The sequence below is a fragment of the Neopelma chrysocephalum genome, unplaced genomic scaffold (assembly GCF_003984885.1).
Source record: "Neopelma chrysocephalum unplaced genomic scaffold, ASM398488v2 Primary Assembly neopelma1_44, whole genome shotgun sequence".
In the NCBI taxonomy this organism is placed as follows: domain Eukaryota; kingdom Metazoa; phylum Chordata; class Aves; order Passeriformes; family Pipridae; genus Neopelma; species Neopelma chrysocephalum.
Genome location: NW_020897703.1, coordinates 20,440,656 through 20,455,425, shown reverse-complemented (window position 1 = coordinate 20,455,425; position 14,770 = coordinate 20,440,656). Strand labels below are relative to the sequence as shown.

Genomic DNA, 14,770 nt, shown 5'->3' with positions numbered 1-14,770 from the left:
AGTTTTAAACCAGAAACAGATAGGGACAAACTATTTGGACATCTCTTACTTTCAATAGACTGAACTCTGTTCTATCAACTTCATGTCTAATGAAATGCGCAGGATTTCTTTTTTGTATTTTCTTTCACAACTTGAGTTTTTCTTTCCCTTGTTCCAAACCTTAAAAATATTACACCCTAGTGCCTCACATAGCAATCTCACACCAATCATCCTCTCACACATCATAAATTAAAACCGCCAGCACCGAAATCCCTCCCTCCTCACCTTTCTTTTCCTTACACTTGCATAGCACTGATAAGACAAAAGAGATCTAACTCCATCAAATTAAGAATACTTTCCCTTTGTCATAATTGCTGTAGGCGCGACTAACTGGAATCATGTTACTGAGAACAGAACCTCCTTTGTGAAAAAGCACCCGGCTTCCCCACCCCTTCTGGATATAGGGCAAAAATATTTGTGCACGCTGAAGGGCATCGTCTAAGTAGCTGTGCTGGTTACCAAAGGGTTTTGGATTAATTCATTCCTGATGTTCACTGTATTGTTAAATTTAACAGACTGTTATTAATCCAGTTAATACCTATCTGCATTCTGCATGTATGCAAACAGGGTATCCTGTGATTTTTTGGGACTTTAAACAGAATAAAAACTAGTATTATATTGCAACTTATCTTATAATTCTTCACACTTTTCTTTCTGTGAATAATATTCATTAAAGAAGAAAATAGACATATCAGCCAGTGGTGGTAAAAAGCATATACTATTTAGGTTGTCTTACATTCCTTTTGATATTTTGAATAATTTTCACTGTTTTGACAGTGAAAGAACTTGAAATCAGTGGTAGCATCCATCTTTTTTAGTGTTATGAGACCATGGTGACTGCCCCTCAAATTCTGTACACCACCACAGAGGTAGAGAAAAAAAAGAAATAGAATGAAACAAAAGCTTTAGATGACCTGAAGTTTCATCTGCATGCATCTTGGTTAGCAAGCAATCAAGCTGAGCAATTCATCATTAGCAATCTAGTTTGACTGCCATCAAACACAGCATACATCCGGGAGCCCTACATTTCTTCTTAAAATTCAAAATGGTAAATACAACAAAGCTTGGCAAAACCAAGCAACTTTTCTGGGTTTTCTTTCTGTTTCCTCCCTCTTTCTAATGTTTTCAGGCCATTTGTAAATCTTAACTTTCCAGTTTTGATTCTCAAACCAAAGTTCTTTTTTTTTTCTTTTTTGTTTTTATTTCTCTTTCTCTTTTTTTTTCCTTTGTTTGTTTGGTTTGTTTTTTTCTTAAATTTCAGCAATTTCCAGGCAGTGAACCTCTTGCAGCTGACTCTGAATCTCTTTCTAGCAATTTGGGAAAGGTCACTAAGAAAAGCAAAATAATAAGCGCCACATCTGAGGTATTCCCAGAGAAATCTGTACTGCCAGTGGAAAGCATTACAGATCCACAGCTGCAAAAGAGTGAAAACCACAGCTTTACTTCTTTACACAAAAGTGTTTCCTTTAGAATCGCTTGGACTACATGGGGAAAGGGCCCCAGGAGATGCACTGTGACTTTTTAGGAATGAAACCCACGTTTGACCAAGCAACCAAAAGAATTCATCTCTGGATAGCTACAGGCTTACGGTAAGACTGTTGCCCATGCCAGCATCCCCGAGGCGCTGCACAGAGGAAGGGGGATCCTCGTCCACCCAACTCCCTCAGTCCCCCGCAGGGATGACGGCGCCTCACCCACCCTCGCCAGGTGCCACCGGGGAAGAGGACACGTTTTGATCTTTATGACACCACAGCAGCGGAGATGCCCAAACCAGGGGACGCTTCTCATCCCCGCCCGGCTCTGGTTCGTTTGACCGTCTCCCACCCGCCAGGTGACAGGAGCCGGTCTCCGCTCTCCGCCCTCCCTCCTCCCCTCCCTTCCCCTCCCCTCTCGCCGTCAATCCGGCCCCGCTTCCCACCGCCCACTCCCATCCCCCGCGCCAGCGTGGTGGCCAGGGGAGGGGGTGGCAGGGCGGGCAGCTCCAGCCACCGCCATTCCCAGCCCCCGGTCCCGCATCCCCGGGAGGTTTCAAACCGCCCGCCTCCCGCCGAAGGGACGGCAGCGGGGCCAGGCGCAACTACCGCCCCCTCAGGGGACCTGCATGGGCGAAGTGTATTTATGTAAGGGGAGGCTGGAGTAGGAGAGACAAAATGGTCTCTGAATGCAGCGGAGCAGCGTCCCGGTCGCGGCAGGACCCCGGGTACCGGCACAGCCTCACGGCACGGGTGGGCGCTGCAGTACGAAATTCCAGGGGAGCCCACGCTTCCCAGCCCTGCTCGCCAAAAATAAGCCCTCTGCAAGTTTGTGAAACAGCCCTGTTAAAAAAAAAAAATGCCTTTTTTTTTTTTTTAATTATTTTTTCCTTTCAGCCCGAGGCGCCGCCCCAGCGGTTCACAACGCGCACAAAGATGCGCGGGCAGCGCTTGCAGCCCGGGGGGTCCGGAGCGGGAGGCACCGGGGCGCGGGGGCCCAGGGCAGCGTGTGATCCCGGCGAAACAAAACTGCCAAAGCCTCCAGCGCTGCGGGAAACGGGATGGGGGATCCCCTGAATCCCGGCTCTCAGCAGCGCGAAGGCGGCGCGGCGATGCCCAGCAGCGGTGCTGCGAACGCGGTGATTGACCCGGTGAGAAAAGTAAAGATTTTAAGTAACCCTGTCGTGATTAAAGCGTTAAGTAAGCGAGTGAGCTGTACCTGGATTTCATGAATGCGGCCGAAGCCGTCCTTCCAGAAGAACTCGTAGAGGTTGTAGAGGGTGTTGGGTCCGGGCATTTCGTGGAGGCTTTTCACCCTGCCCAGGCGGCGCCGGGCGGCCTCCAGCAGCTCCGCTCCGCGCCCTTCGCCTTTGTTCGCCGCCTCTTCCCGCGGGCTGCTCCGCATCGCCAGGGACTGGCTGCTGCACAGTCTGGCCAGTCCAGGAAACCTACTGCTGGCAAAAAGCGCCTGGTAAAAGTAAGTTCTCTCGGATTCAATCGTCTGTTTGCATTTCATCGTCAAAACTCTTGTGGAGAAAGACATGGTCTTTTAATTTCAGAAGGGTCAACTTTGCTCCTGCAGCTGCTTTTTATTTGGTTGGTCTTTCTTCACTGCCTGCTTTAACTTGCACAAGGAGCACTTCTCCAAACTCTTACTGCATGAGCATCAGTTTACACAGACCATTAGTTAACGCTCCCTCCCCTAAGGCTGGAAAAGGGGGGTGGGTCTGGGATGAGACTTGTGTGGAACGAACCTATTATTTTGTATAATTCAAAACAGATAAATTTACCCATTATACATGCAGCCAAAGTTCAGTTTTTCCCTCTTTCCCTGATTAATTCGGCAAAAAGCTCATCCCATCTTTCTCCTACATTAAAAAGGTGGCGGTAGGGCTATTTTTTTTCTGGGGCATTAATTCATTCCTGTATGTTAGAAAATAGGGTATTTTCTGCAAGAAGTTCTCTTAGAACCGTTCATCATCCCATAACATATATGAAAAACATTTGTGTATCCACTAATGAGTAGCAATGGTTTTACACAATAACTTTATCAACAGTTCCTGTCAACTACAGTATCCAGGGATGCTATTTGTATTGCATAATGATTTATCTTTTGGATGTGATATACTCCACAAGCAGCTTGTGTCAACTTTGTAGGAGTCTGCATGGTTTCAAAAGTGTTTGTGTTGGTTTTGTGTGTATTTCTGTGTAATTCCAAATATGCTAGTGATAATCTGAAAAAGGTTGATTAGTTTCAGAAATTATGTGGAAGAGCCCACTTTGTTTTCTAAATGAATCAGAAGCTCAGGTAAAACTTGAGAAAAAAAGAAAGTCTCAAGTAAAATCCACATTTTTAGAACCTAGTTATGAATAAACTGCTGGAAAAGTAAGTCTAGTAAGCTTTGAAGTTAATAGCTTTTGTTTTCCTTATTTACCTTCACTTATATTTTTGAGGCTGCAATCCAATTAAGATTTGTGCACATGCTTACTCTTGCCACTGATAACTCCATTGAAATAAATAACTGAGAAGTTAGATGGGTGCATCAGTCTTTATAAATGCAACTGTAAATATCACAAGAATAAAAAGTAGATGGTAAAGTCTTAAAATCTGCTGAAGTATATGCTGGCTTAAGCTAACATAATGTCTTTGAAATGGGCTTCATCGTACTTGAAAGAGTCCAGAGAACAGCAAGAGAAAAAAAAAATTGGAAGGTTTAAAAAAAATTACATAAGCAGGAGGTTAAGAAACTTATTTCATCTGAAAAAGAGGACTACCAGGACTATGACAACAGCCTACAGATCTGTACATCTTTTGTTAAAGATGTCAGAGAGAGAAACATAAAATAATGGGCTTAGTTCATACCTACAGATTTCTGGTTACTTTTTCAGGTAGCCTTGGTACCTCAGGTATTTTTGGGATGTCTCAGGTAGATAGCCAAGGTACTGCAGGATGTTATTGCTATCATGGAACTTCCTAAGGACTTCATAAGAACCTCTGTCAGGCACATCTGGGTGTATCACAGTCTAGGTTACCGCTGAAGTTTTCCTTCTTCGGTTTCTATGTGGTGTAGCTACATTGTTTCTTAATATTGGTCTAAGGATGCTTTGAGAGACACAGTTACACAGACTTTAAAATTATATTCATATTGTAATTTCTAGATTGCTGGAGGCAATATACGAACTTTTCTTAAAAACTCCTGCTTGCAGCTATCAGTATGGTAGATTTTTTTATTATTATTTTGTCATACACCATTAGGATAGTGTAAAGCATCTGCTTGTATTAATATGCTAGTGAGATAAACCTAGATACATCATGTTGTAAAGGCTACAGTTTTGCAACTATTGTAGTTTTCTCTGGGTGTACCTTTTTCCAGTTAATTCCCTATTTGGAATTCTTCACTATTCACTATTTTCCCACCGTTATCTCTTTTCCATCAAAATTATTGTAGGACAGAGTATTTCTATCCAAGATACTTGAAAAAGTTGCAGAGGTTTTGTCCTTTAAGTACTTCACCAGAACAGTACCTGCTTTCCCCTGAGGAATTTCTGGAGGTAGCAGTAGTCCTAGTTTAGGGACCGTGTTGTATAACCCCACTGGCACTCAGTGTTTCAGGTGGTTTACTTATTGTTAGATTTCTGTTTGTTTGCATGTTCATGTGACTTGGAAGATAAATATTTCTCTCCAGCTTATACATTTATCAGATGTCTTAACACTGACCCGGAAACACACTCACAGCTTTTTAAATATAAACAATTACATTTGTCTCAGCCTGTTGGTCATTGGAGTCTGAAAATATTTTTTTATGTAACAAGTCAGTTGTATCTTTTGTTATTTCAAACAAGTTGGAGCACATGCCCCTTCACAGCAGACATGCTTCAGTTTTAGTTAACTTTTTGTTATCTAATGGGATCATAATACAAACTAAACTTGGCTATTCGGGTTATGTATTATTTTTGGATAACTTGTCTTCAAATCCACAGTCATGCTGTTCTCTCAGTCTAGACCCCCTAATGGTCTGATTAATTGTACTTTGTTACCTTCGTTTAATTATTTCTAAATCCAATTTAAACTTGCTCTCCTCTTTGCTTGAACTCTGACAAAGTTCAGTTGAAGCTCTTTGTGTTAATAACACCAGTATTCAGAGTCAATTGCTACATTATCATCTTAACAGGAATTCTGGGTTTTTTTAGAATTATTCTTATTATTTTAGAATTATTCTCTTGGCTATATCTGGCTTGTAATTATTTGAACATCATTTTATGACATCCAGTATAATAAATATTGTACTGTTTTACGTAACTGTTTAAATAGCTACAAGTATAAATCATCTACAAATACAATTTATGGAAGTAAAAGAGAGTTGATCAGAGGCATTTAACTTTGCCCAAGTAACACCCTCAGCTAAGACTATGCAGACAGGCTCTTCAGAACATTTGTAAGGAAGAAAAGCTGAAAAGGGCCAAAATGTCAGAAATGTAAGCAAAAATTTTCAGCGTAGTTTAAAACACCTCTTCACTAAAAAAGCCATAATTAGTCATGATTTTTGCCATTTCTGACTGTCCTCAAACCCATCTTCTGAAAGATCTTTTCAAGTTGTGAAGTTACTCCTTTGGAATTTTAAATGCTTTCTAAAATTCCCATGCATTTTCCTGAAAAGGGGAAAAATTTTGAACTTAACATGCAAAATACTAATTGAATATGAAGATACTTAAATCAGAAAAAGCTAACAGTGCCTGGTGCTGATAGCACTTAACAAAACCCCCATGAACCTACTGTAAAGAATTCAGCTCTACTTGTAGACTTCTCATAGGTTTAGATCCTTGCCCTGTGATTCTTACGGTGTACAACACTAAAGTTATCCTGAGAACTTGCCTTGAAGTCCCATGTTTTTAAACACACTAGAAAAAAGTATGGCACTACTAAAAATGATGACCATCAGGAGGTGTAAGGAGCCAGAGAAACACAATCTGGGTGTAGTTGGGTCTTTGCTGAGCTGTAACGCTGCTGAAACGCCACCCCGTGGTCACTGTGCCCTTTTAGTGTAGAAGGTCATTTTGATGAGTAGCAGCATCACCCTTCAAGCTTTTATGCCTTCATACAGACACTCTTGGTGGTTTGCCACAAGGATGAAGAGCACATAAGCACAAGCTTCTGGTACAGGTGCTACCTTGTGCAGCAGCAACTCACCTGCAGTGAGTAAATGCACACCAGTCTGCCACTTGCAGCTTCAGTCTGGAATAACAGCAGGCAATAATTACTGCAGTTAATATCAAAGTAATTAATCCTACAGTTTGAACACCAAGATGCTATCACTGATGCATGGAGTCATTCATACCTTGTAAAATTACTGTGCTTTACTTGATGGTGAATGTACTGCATCCCACACAGACCCATTACTTAGAAGAGTAAGATCATTAGTCATCATGGCCATGATTTACTACACAAGAACTAGAGCACTGTCCTAAATCCAGCTACTATTAGTACCACAATTACAGAAATTAATATTAAACCATTTCCACATTTAGTAGGTTTTTTTCCAAGTGTATGAAGGGTGCAGAATAGTTCCAAAGCAATTCATAAAGCGTGTTAAGAAAGAATTACGCAGGGTGACACTGGCTGACTTGCTCAGCTATCCCACTGTCACAGGCCCCTCCCATTATACTAAATTATCATTTTGCTACTAACTGTTGCCACTGAAGCTGGTCCAAACTACCATCAGAACTAAATAACGCTTTAAACTGGGGAGAGGAAATCAGCACCACAATACTGCACATTCATCTCTTCCATATAAGCCACTCAAGCACTGGCTGGTTCCAGTTTGTGAGGCAGAAGACTCAGCACAAGAGAAAGAACCATGTGTTACAGGGTAGGGCTCTGAGCCCAGAGTTTAAACTGAAGCAATTCAGTTTCCTTTTCAAAATTACCTGATTCTCAGACTGAAAATAAGCACCAGCTCTTCTGAATTCTGCTTCCAGTATTTCCACACTCTCAATTTGTGAATTCATGCTAATAAGAAACAGAATCAGTGTTTTTCTGAAGAATATTTGTCATATAACCAGGATAGCCGTACCATACATGCTCCTTCCAGTATGGTAAAGATTTATAGTAACCTAGTTTGAACCAACACATCAAGATCAATGTTCTTTCATAGGTTGTTCCTAAAGCTCTATCAGCAAAAAAACTCCACCTCGTAATACAACACCAAGTAGTGTAACTGTTACAGCATTAAGGCAGATGTTATTTAAAAAGCATTCTTCTGCCACAAACCACCACCATTTCTCCTCTAATTTTCTAGAATTATATTGCAGTCTTCATTAAAAAAACCCGCAAACTCAGTAATCTTTCCTTCACGCATTCTTCCAACTCACCTTGGTAGAAGTCAAAACGCTTTTTGATTCAGTAATAACTTCCGTGGTGACACTGCACTGTTTAGCAGTTACGATGGTTTTATTGCATGGTTAATAAATAGAATATAAATGACGAGGGAAACAGCTTTTATTTTAGCAACTTCTCAACAGTAACAAGAAAATGAGGAAAACAGAGCACAGACTTTATTTGTATTTACTAATGCTTTCCTTAAGTTTACTTTGGAAAGAGAGTCTCTCTTTCTCGTCTTCAAACTTCAAAATATTTCTGACCAATTTGTTAGAATTTTAAGACAGGTTAAGTCGCAAGTATAAATTAGCTCCCAGTTTAAAAATATTATTTAAAGTGCTCCTTCCAGGATTCGTTCAGCTCAATGAATGACTTTTATTTAAGCATTTAAAAAAACCAGCATTTAGTTGAGCAAACACAATAATCACATAAATAATATTTCAAACATCAGTACAAACTTCATTTACAAAACCTTTTCAGAATTCTTCCGAAAAAGAGTCTTCAGCTGATAAAAATAAAATCTATTAATTACCCTGAAAATCAGACAGGTATAACCAGGATCCAGTCACTGGACAGTATTATTCCTGTGGTAAGATTTAGTTCCTTCTTTCCTTTCACATTCATCCATGTGAGCACATACATTGCTAAGTAAATATGTGGCTATACAGATTCATATAAAAAAATTCTTTTAAAGGACCTGTCAGAAATTTCAATTCCATCTTTTCAGTTAAGGAAGCAGGTACATGGATCCACAGTTTTAACAAAATGCACACGTGGAGGGCATCACTTTCGGAAGCGTTTGAACAGTGGGTGGATGTGTTTATTTGTAGATGCCTTACTCCGTGAGGAATGGTATTCCATGTAAACAGTGTCATCTGCTCCAGACATCGAGCTCATTGTGCCTGTTCGACGGGACACCTGCAGGTACAAGGAGAATTGGCATGTTCTTAGTGCGTGATCAGACAGACCAGCTCTAACCTACTGACACCCACTGGCTACTGGGCAGCACTGCCCACTGAGTGACCCTAATGCCAAAAAGCCTTCCAAGTTCTTCTCTTGAACAAAAGTGGCCCTTATGCTTCTGCACTCTGGGCATGAGGAAATGAGGGCATGATTCAAGGAGCATAGTGCCACACAAAAAAAAGTATATGCTGTGACATATTTGTATCTCAAAGTTTTTAAAATTATTTTCATTGCATGTGACTTAGGAGATATATGTGAAGATCTGTAACAACAGATGTGTCATCATCTCCTTCAAATATGATGGAGGACATGAATTCCATATCAAATTTCTTCCTAGTGCTCAAAAAGTGAATTATTCCAATAGCTAAAAGCTAATGCAGCTTAAAAAATAAATCTGTTCTCTAATGTTTCATAAAAGATACCAGGTCATCAATGACAGTATTACACACAGAATTGGATGGAAATTAAATGGTCCAGTTCTGTCCCATCTGTGGACATGCTTTTCAGAGAATTACCTGAGCTGACTTTGAACCATATTCTCCAGCAACTACTTCCTCCTCAGCATCCAGGTCAGATGCTTGCAGGACTTTCTGGAGAAGCTGCTGCTGTTCTTCTTTGGTTGAAAATGAAAGTTCTTCTTCCTCCATGCCTGCCAGCTTTGTTATTACCTAAGAAATAGAGCACAGTACAAGGTGAGGGCTCTTCCTCCTCACTGTTAGCTATTCAAAACCAAGACAAGGATTTCTGATTCCATATCCTGTTGAACTGTCTTTGACTTTTATTAATGGTCTGAACAGCTTAACACTACAGATAGCACAGATACAGAGCCAGATATGGGAGCCTTATTTTTTATTCTTTCCTCAGCAATGTTTCTCTTGGGAAGGCTTCTAAGCAGAGCAATAAGCTCCAGTTTTGTAAAGGAATAAGCTCCTATACCCAAGAGCTATCATGATACTCTGCTGCCTTTAACAGCCTAACACATGAGCATATGGGGCAGCCCATGCATTAAAAGAAAGCTCAATGAGATACACGATGAAATCCATAAAATAGAGGAGCTTTGGTGAAATGAGATTTTATGTTTGGAGGATATATAGATAGAGATCTATATATGTATGTATATTATGTATATATACATAATATACATATCTATTTATCTATCTATCTACATCTAGATATATATATACCTATATATATATATCCATGCACACACACATATATATAAAATACACATATATATCTATATATCTATACAGAGATACATCATAAAATGAAGTACAGGGGGTGATCAAGTTTGTCTAGAGAAATGAGACAGCACTCAGTCCTTCACAAAAGGGACTTTAGGGGAAAATTCTGACTTTCAAGTCTTGGCTCTCTTAAACTGTCAACACTGAAAATGTTCTCTATTTGGAGGATTATCTTTGAGTTGTAGGTAAGAAGATTTCTACTGTGCAGTAAGCCTTTGCCTGTCATTTTTAAACTAATTAACATCCAACCCAGTGATTCTGGTCATAAACTTCATTTCATGCCGAGAAAATTAAAAGAGGAAGGCCAAACTGCTGGTGGAAGCTAAATAAGCACAGTCCATAGACCTCCATTAGCATAACAGTTTCTGTGAACACAGAGCCACCCTATCAACATCTCTGCATCCTGACTGGCCTTATGTACTACTGCAGCCTCTGAAGCACTGTGGAAAGGGTGCACAAGACTAGCATGTGGAGAAAGATCCCTGGAAGATAATTCTTTAGGAACGGGTTGCTAGACCTAATTCCCAGAGTCAGATGCGTGAATGTAGGATGGATGAGTCCTGCCTGTTGTGTTCTCTTTAGCCACTAGGAAAAAGATTTTCTCCCTATAGTGAAATCCTGGTCTGAGGCTGGGGCTCTTTGAAAATTACTTGTGACTTCTGAAGTTTTGGAAGTTGTCTAAATTGCTGTTGGCCACTATGACAAGAACAGCCAATAACGCTGCTTTATGCACAGCCAGTATGATAATCTCTAATGGGAGTCCTGCACAGATGGACAACTGAACAGCAAAAACATCAACCAACCATGCAAGGGATGCGCGCTTCACTCCAGCGGGTGCCTGGTTGGAAGTTACACTCACCTTTCTAGAAGCTGTACTGAGTTACTTGCATCTGCCCCCACAGATGAAAAAACAATACTGGAACAGTTCTCGCTTGCGAGGAAAACCTCCATTAATGCATTCCACAACCAGAATTCTTAAATATTTGATCTAATACTAACATGAATGAATATGAAAATTAAGCCCCAAGTATAACAAATGGCAGGGCCAAGTTACCTTGAAGCTGTAACCTTGATCTACAAGGAACCGTTGCCGTTTCGTTGAGTATGCCATTTCCTGAGTGTCTTGGGATACAAGAGAATAAAAAAAGGCATTGTATTCCTCTGCAACCATGCCTAGGAGACAAAATCATTCAGTGATTAGTTCCACTTGGAACAATGTGACAAAGAATAAAAAAGGAATAAATGCTAAAAACAGGTGTTTAAATAAGTTGTCTCCACAATAACTATTTGCAAAGTTTAGCTGCACCCAGACCTTGCATAAACTGATTGACACGGCATAGGAACTCCTACTCTTGTTCTTAATAATTGAGAATAGGTGAAAAAGAAAAAAAGGAAAAGGAAATGCAGATTAACACAATCACCCAGGTGCTCTGAGAAGAACCTGCTTCTTTATTCTGCTAGGCAAAGTGAAAGATAAAATTATTTTTAAGTCTATTATGTAAAGAAGCAGGCAAAACCAATGCATATCAAAAAAGCTTAATAAAAAGAGACAAAGGGAAAGTTTTATCCATGTAAACCAAAGTTTGCAGTGTTTTTGTATTAAAATAAGTAAGACAAAAATACTTAGCTAAGAATTCACAGGGCTATCTGAAGTCCAGGATGTACCAGGGCTGCTTAGCATTTATTTTTTTTAACTTATAATCCTTAAGGTCTATTCCCCCAACAGCATTGGATTCTCTTTTAAAACCCAGGGTTTCATTAAGACTTTGTTAATTCACTAACATGTGTTTTGTATGCATTTTCAAACAAAGCCTCACCTGTAACAAGCACAAACTGCACATAAAATCATTGTGTGCAGAGCTTAAGTGTGAGTGGAAAGTGGTCTAAGAATAATTTTTCTAAACAAAAAACTCCTTGGCCATGTTTTGCAAAAACATGCTGATCAAAAACCAAATGCAATTTTTACAAGCAAGTAATCTGCTGTATCAAAAATGTGCTTTCCAGAGGCTTGCTTTTTAGAGCAATACTATGATTCTCTAAAAATGATTTAATTCTGAGGAAATTATCAAGGAATGAAAAAGTGAAGGAACGGCCAAAGAAAAAACCATAATTTTCTTTCAGCTTTCTTTTTTCCTTTGCAAGTTTTCCCATCACTAAGCTTTACTGACCCAGAAGACACTTCATATTCATTCACTGGTATATAGGCATACTCTCTTTGACTAAAACATAATCCAAGGAGGATATAAAGAAACACCATGAACATCCAGTGTCTCTGCTGCTCTAGGATACTATGATCCAAGGCCCAGAGCCCAACCACCACCTCCTTCACCTTTTTTGGCTCTCAGCACTCGTCCCAGCCTTTGAGCCTCCTGCCTTCGCGACCCACCATGGGATGAAATCTGGATGAGAACATTGGCCTCCGGCAGATCGAAGGACGTGTCACCCACCTATAACAGAGCAACAGCCTCTAAGCAGGATCTTAATTCCATATACCCCCAACAAACAATAAATACAAAGCACACCTTTCTTTGTTAGTTGCAATACAAAGATGTCAAATGCACACCATGCATGTGTAACTTTATTTGACTCTGAAAACAGGTACGAGGATGCAGCGCATGTCCTCACTTACCTTGGAAATGAAAATAGTGTTGATTTTTGGATTGTGTTTGAAATTTTGTAGAATTTGCATTCTTTCCCCCTGTGCAGTAGGGCCATATATATAGGGTCTGAAAAGAACAAAACATATGTAAATGAAATAAACTCAAGATTTCTTACTCATTTTCTATGAGGTACCATGGCAGGGAGAACAGTACACATTTGGACAGATACAAAACCAAAACATTTTGGTACAGCTTTCAGTTTACTTTTAACTCGTTTGGCTCTTCATGGCAGCTGCCCAGTGGTTTGTAGAACCCTCTGCAGCAACCCAGTCAGCCAGAAATTCTGACTGTCACAAATGTTTTGCAATTACGAGCACCAGTGAAGCTGTATATAAACAGATCGAATACATTTGCTAAGCCTACATGAAAGACTGAAGACAGCTGTTAAAATAAAGAGACTTTTTTCCTCAAATGTACTGAGTTAGCACAGTGACAGCTGCAACCTTTGCTTCCTATTTAAACACTTGAAAATCCAGGCTTCTCTATGAGGGATACAGTGAGTGTCATAAACTGGGGCTGGATGTTGTTCTGGGAAAATTATTGTTGCTTTTAAAGTTAACCTCTTGCCCCTTCTAATACCTTCTGGGCCTGAGAACAAGGTCCCAAACATTCCATGAGCAGCTCACAGTGGCATTTCACCTAAGGTTTCTAACATTTGACAATGAATCACATGGAACAGTCAGTATCTCAGTCCTGAAGGTTCACACAAACTCTCAGTTGCCCACAGACTTCATGAGTAACTTGAACTAGTCTGAATTTCCCAGGGTCTGGCTGTTTTCAGAACAGAGCTGGAAAAACTAAAAAGCTTGAAACAGCAAAGCCCACACACACACAAAAAAAAAAAAGGCATGCAGGACAGCACTGCTTTGTCATCTGTTGCACTACTTTTCCAAATGCTGGTTAACAAGCATTTCCAAACAACAGGAATCAAGTTCTACAGTTTCTATTTTGTTCACATTTCCATACATTATTTCTAACACAAGGAACCAAGTTCAAATTTTTCATTTAACATTTAATATTGCACATACATGAATGGTAGCTGAACATAAACATGCAGTGCATAGTACTAGGGTTTTCTATTCTTATTAACTAATTCCTGTTCATTGGCTCCTCTTACTGTCTTTACTATAAACTTTATTCTAGTTTGTGTTTTTTAGCAAAAAATCATAGTCAATTCTAATCTAATTTTTCTATTTAGTGTACTTAACCAGGTATTTAGAAAAATACAGCTAAAAATTGAAGGTGGCAAATGAGTTAACTCTGAAAAAATACCATTATTACTCAATTAGTAGCATTCACTAATATTTTAAGTCTCCTTTTAAATTTCATTTATTATTTAGATTGTTATGGTTTTAATCCCCAAAACTTAAATGGTAGATTTAAACTCAAACTAAAGCATTTGTGAGCCTTTCTTTTCTTAAGACCACCAAGAAGGGATTCAAAGACATTTTATATTAAGAACAGAAAAACCCCAAACTCCTGGCTATCAATCCTCCACTTTAAAATGTCCAGATTCTACTTGACAGTGATTCATTGACACAGATCTAAGTACTTTCCTGAACCTAGAAACATTCAATGCTAGATGGATTTTTTTTTTAATTACTCGTTTTCCTCACTGCAAAAAGACATTTGAGGGATTTGCAAAGACAGATCCCTCTCCCATTAACTGACAAAACCACAGAGGCACAGTCCTTCAGAAACAGTGATTTAAACATAGTTCTAACACCAGTAAAAACCAGCCAGCACATGAGCTCTTCTATACTGGATGACAGACTCATGACAGAGGAAAAGCTGGCTAAGCAAATTTGAGTCTACGGCCCCAAAAATTACAGTCAAAATAATTCCTGTCATGTGCATGTTTTTTCCCTGATGGTTCCCCAGTACCAAAGGAAAGGGAGTTAAGGGAGGAGTCAGCAGTAACAGCCAGACTGTGGCTACCTCTCCATCCATCCAGGAGCCCACCCACCCTGCATGCTTCCATGAGAAGTGCAGTGGGAACTGTGCTCCTGCCCTCTG

At 39.9% G+C, this 14,770-nt stretch overlaps 2 protein-coding genes and 1 long non-coding RNA gene across 5 annotated transcripts in view; 1 reads left to right on the top strand and 2 right to left on the bottom strand.

Annotated features, from left to right (window-relative positions):
* Positions 1 to 3,242, bottom strand: part of LOC113965461 (cytochrome P450 27C1) — a 19,232-nt gene extending 15,990 nt beyond the window's left edge. Inside the window, exon 1 of one of the 3 annotated variants that reach the window (XM_027678900.1) lies at positions 2,731 to 3,242. In XM_027678900.1, coding sequence (XP_027534701.1) covers positions 2,731 to 3,054 — 324 coding nt within the window. In that variant the 5' untranslated portion in view covers positions 3,055 to 3,242. The remainder of the gene's footprint in view (positions 1 to 2,730) is intronic. The other 2 variants (XM_027678901.1, XM_027678902.1) reach the window with 2 other exon arrangements.
* On the top strand, positions 1,101 to 12,695 carry LOC113965464. The gene is made up of 6 exons (XR_003533543.1): positions 1,101 to 1,628; positions 1,747 to 1,870; positions 2,409 to 2,662; positions 8,718 to 8,811; positions 12,216 to 12,290; positions 12,379 to 12,695. It is a non-coding gene; the product is annotated as an uncharacterized LOC113965464 (long non-coding RNA).
* The window catches only part of ERCC3 (ERCC excision repair 3, TFIIH core complex helicase subunit), a 19,769-nt gene continuing 12,937 nt past the window's right edge, over positions 7,939 to 14,770 (bottom strand). The window contains exons 11-15 of the mRNA XM_027678895.1: positions 12,724 to 12,820; positions 12,424 to 12,541; positions 11,149 to 11,267; positions 9,366 to 9,518; positions 7,939 to 8,805 (exon numbers count right to left, since the gene is read on the bottom strand). Coding sequence (XP_027534696.1) covers positions 8,671 to 8,805; positions 9,366 to 9,518; positions 11,149 to 11,267; positions 12,424 to 12,541; positions 12,724 to 12,820 — 622 coding nt within the window. The 3' untranslated portion in view covers positions 7,939 to 8,670. The remainder of the gene's footprint in view (positions 8,806 to 9,365; positions 9,519 to 11,148; positions 11,268 to 12,423; positions 12,542 to 12,723; positions 12,821 to 14,770) is intronic.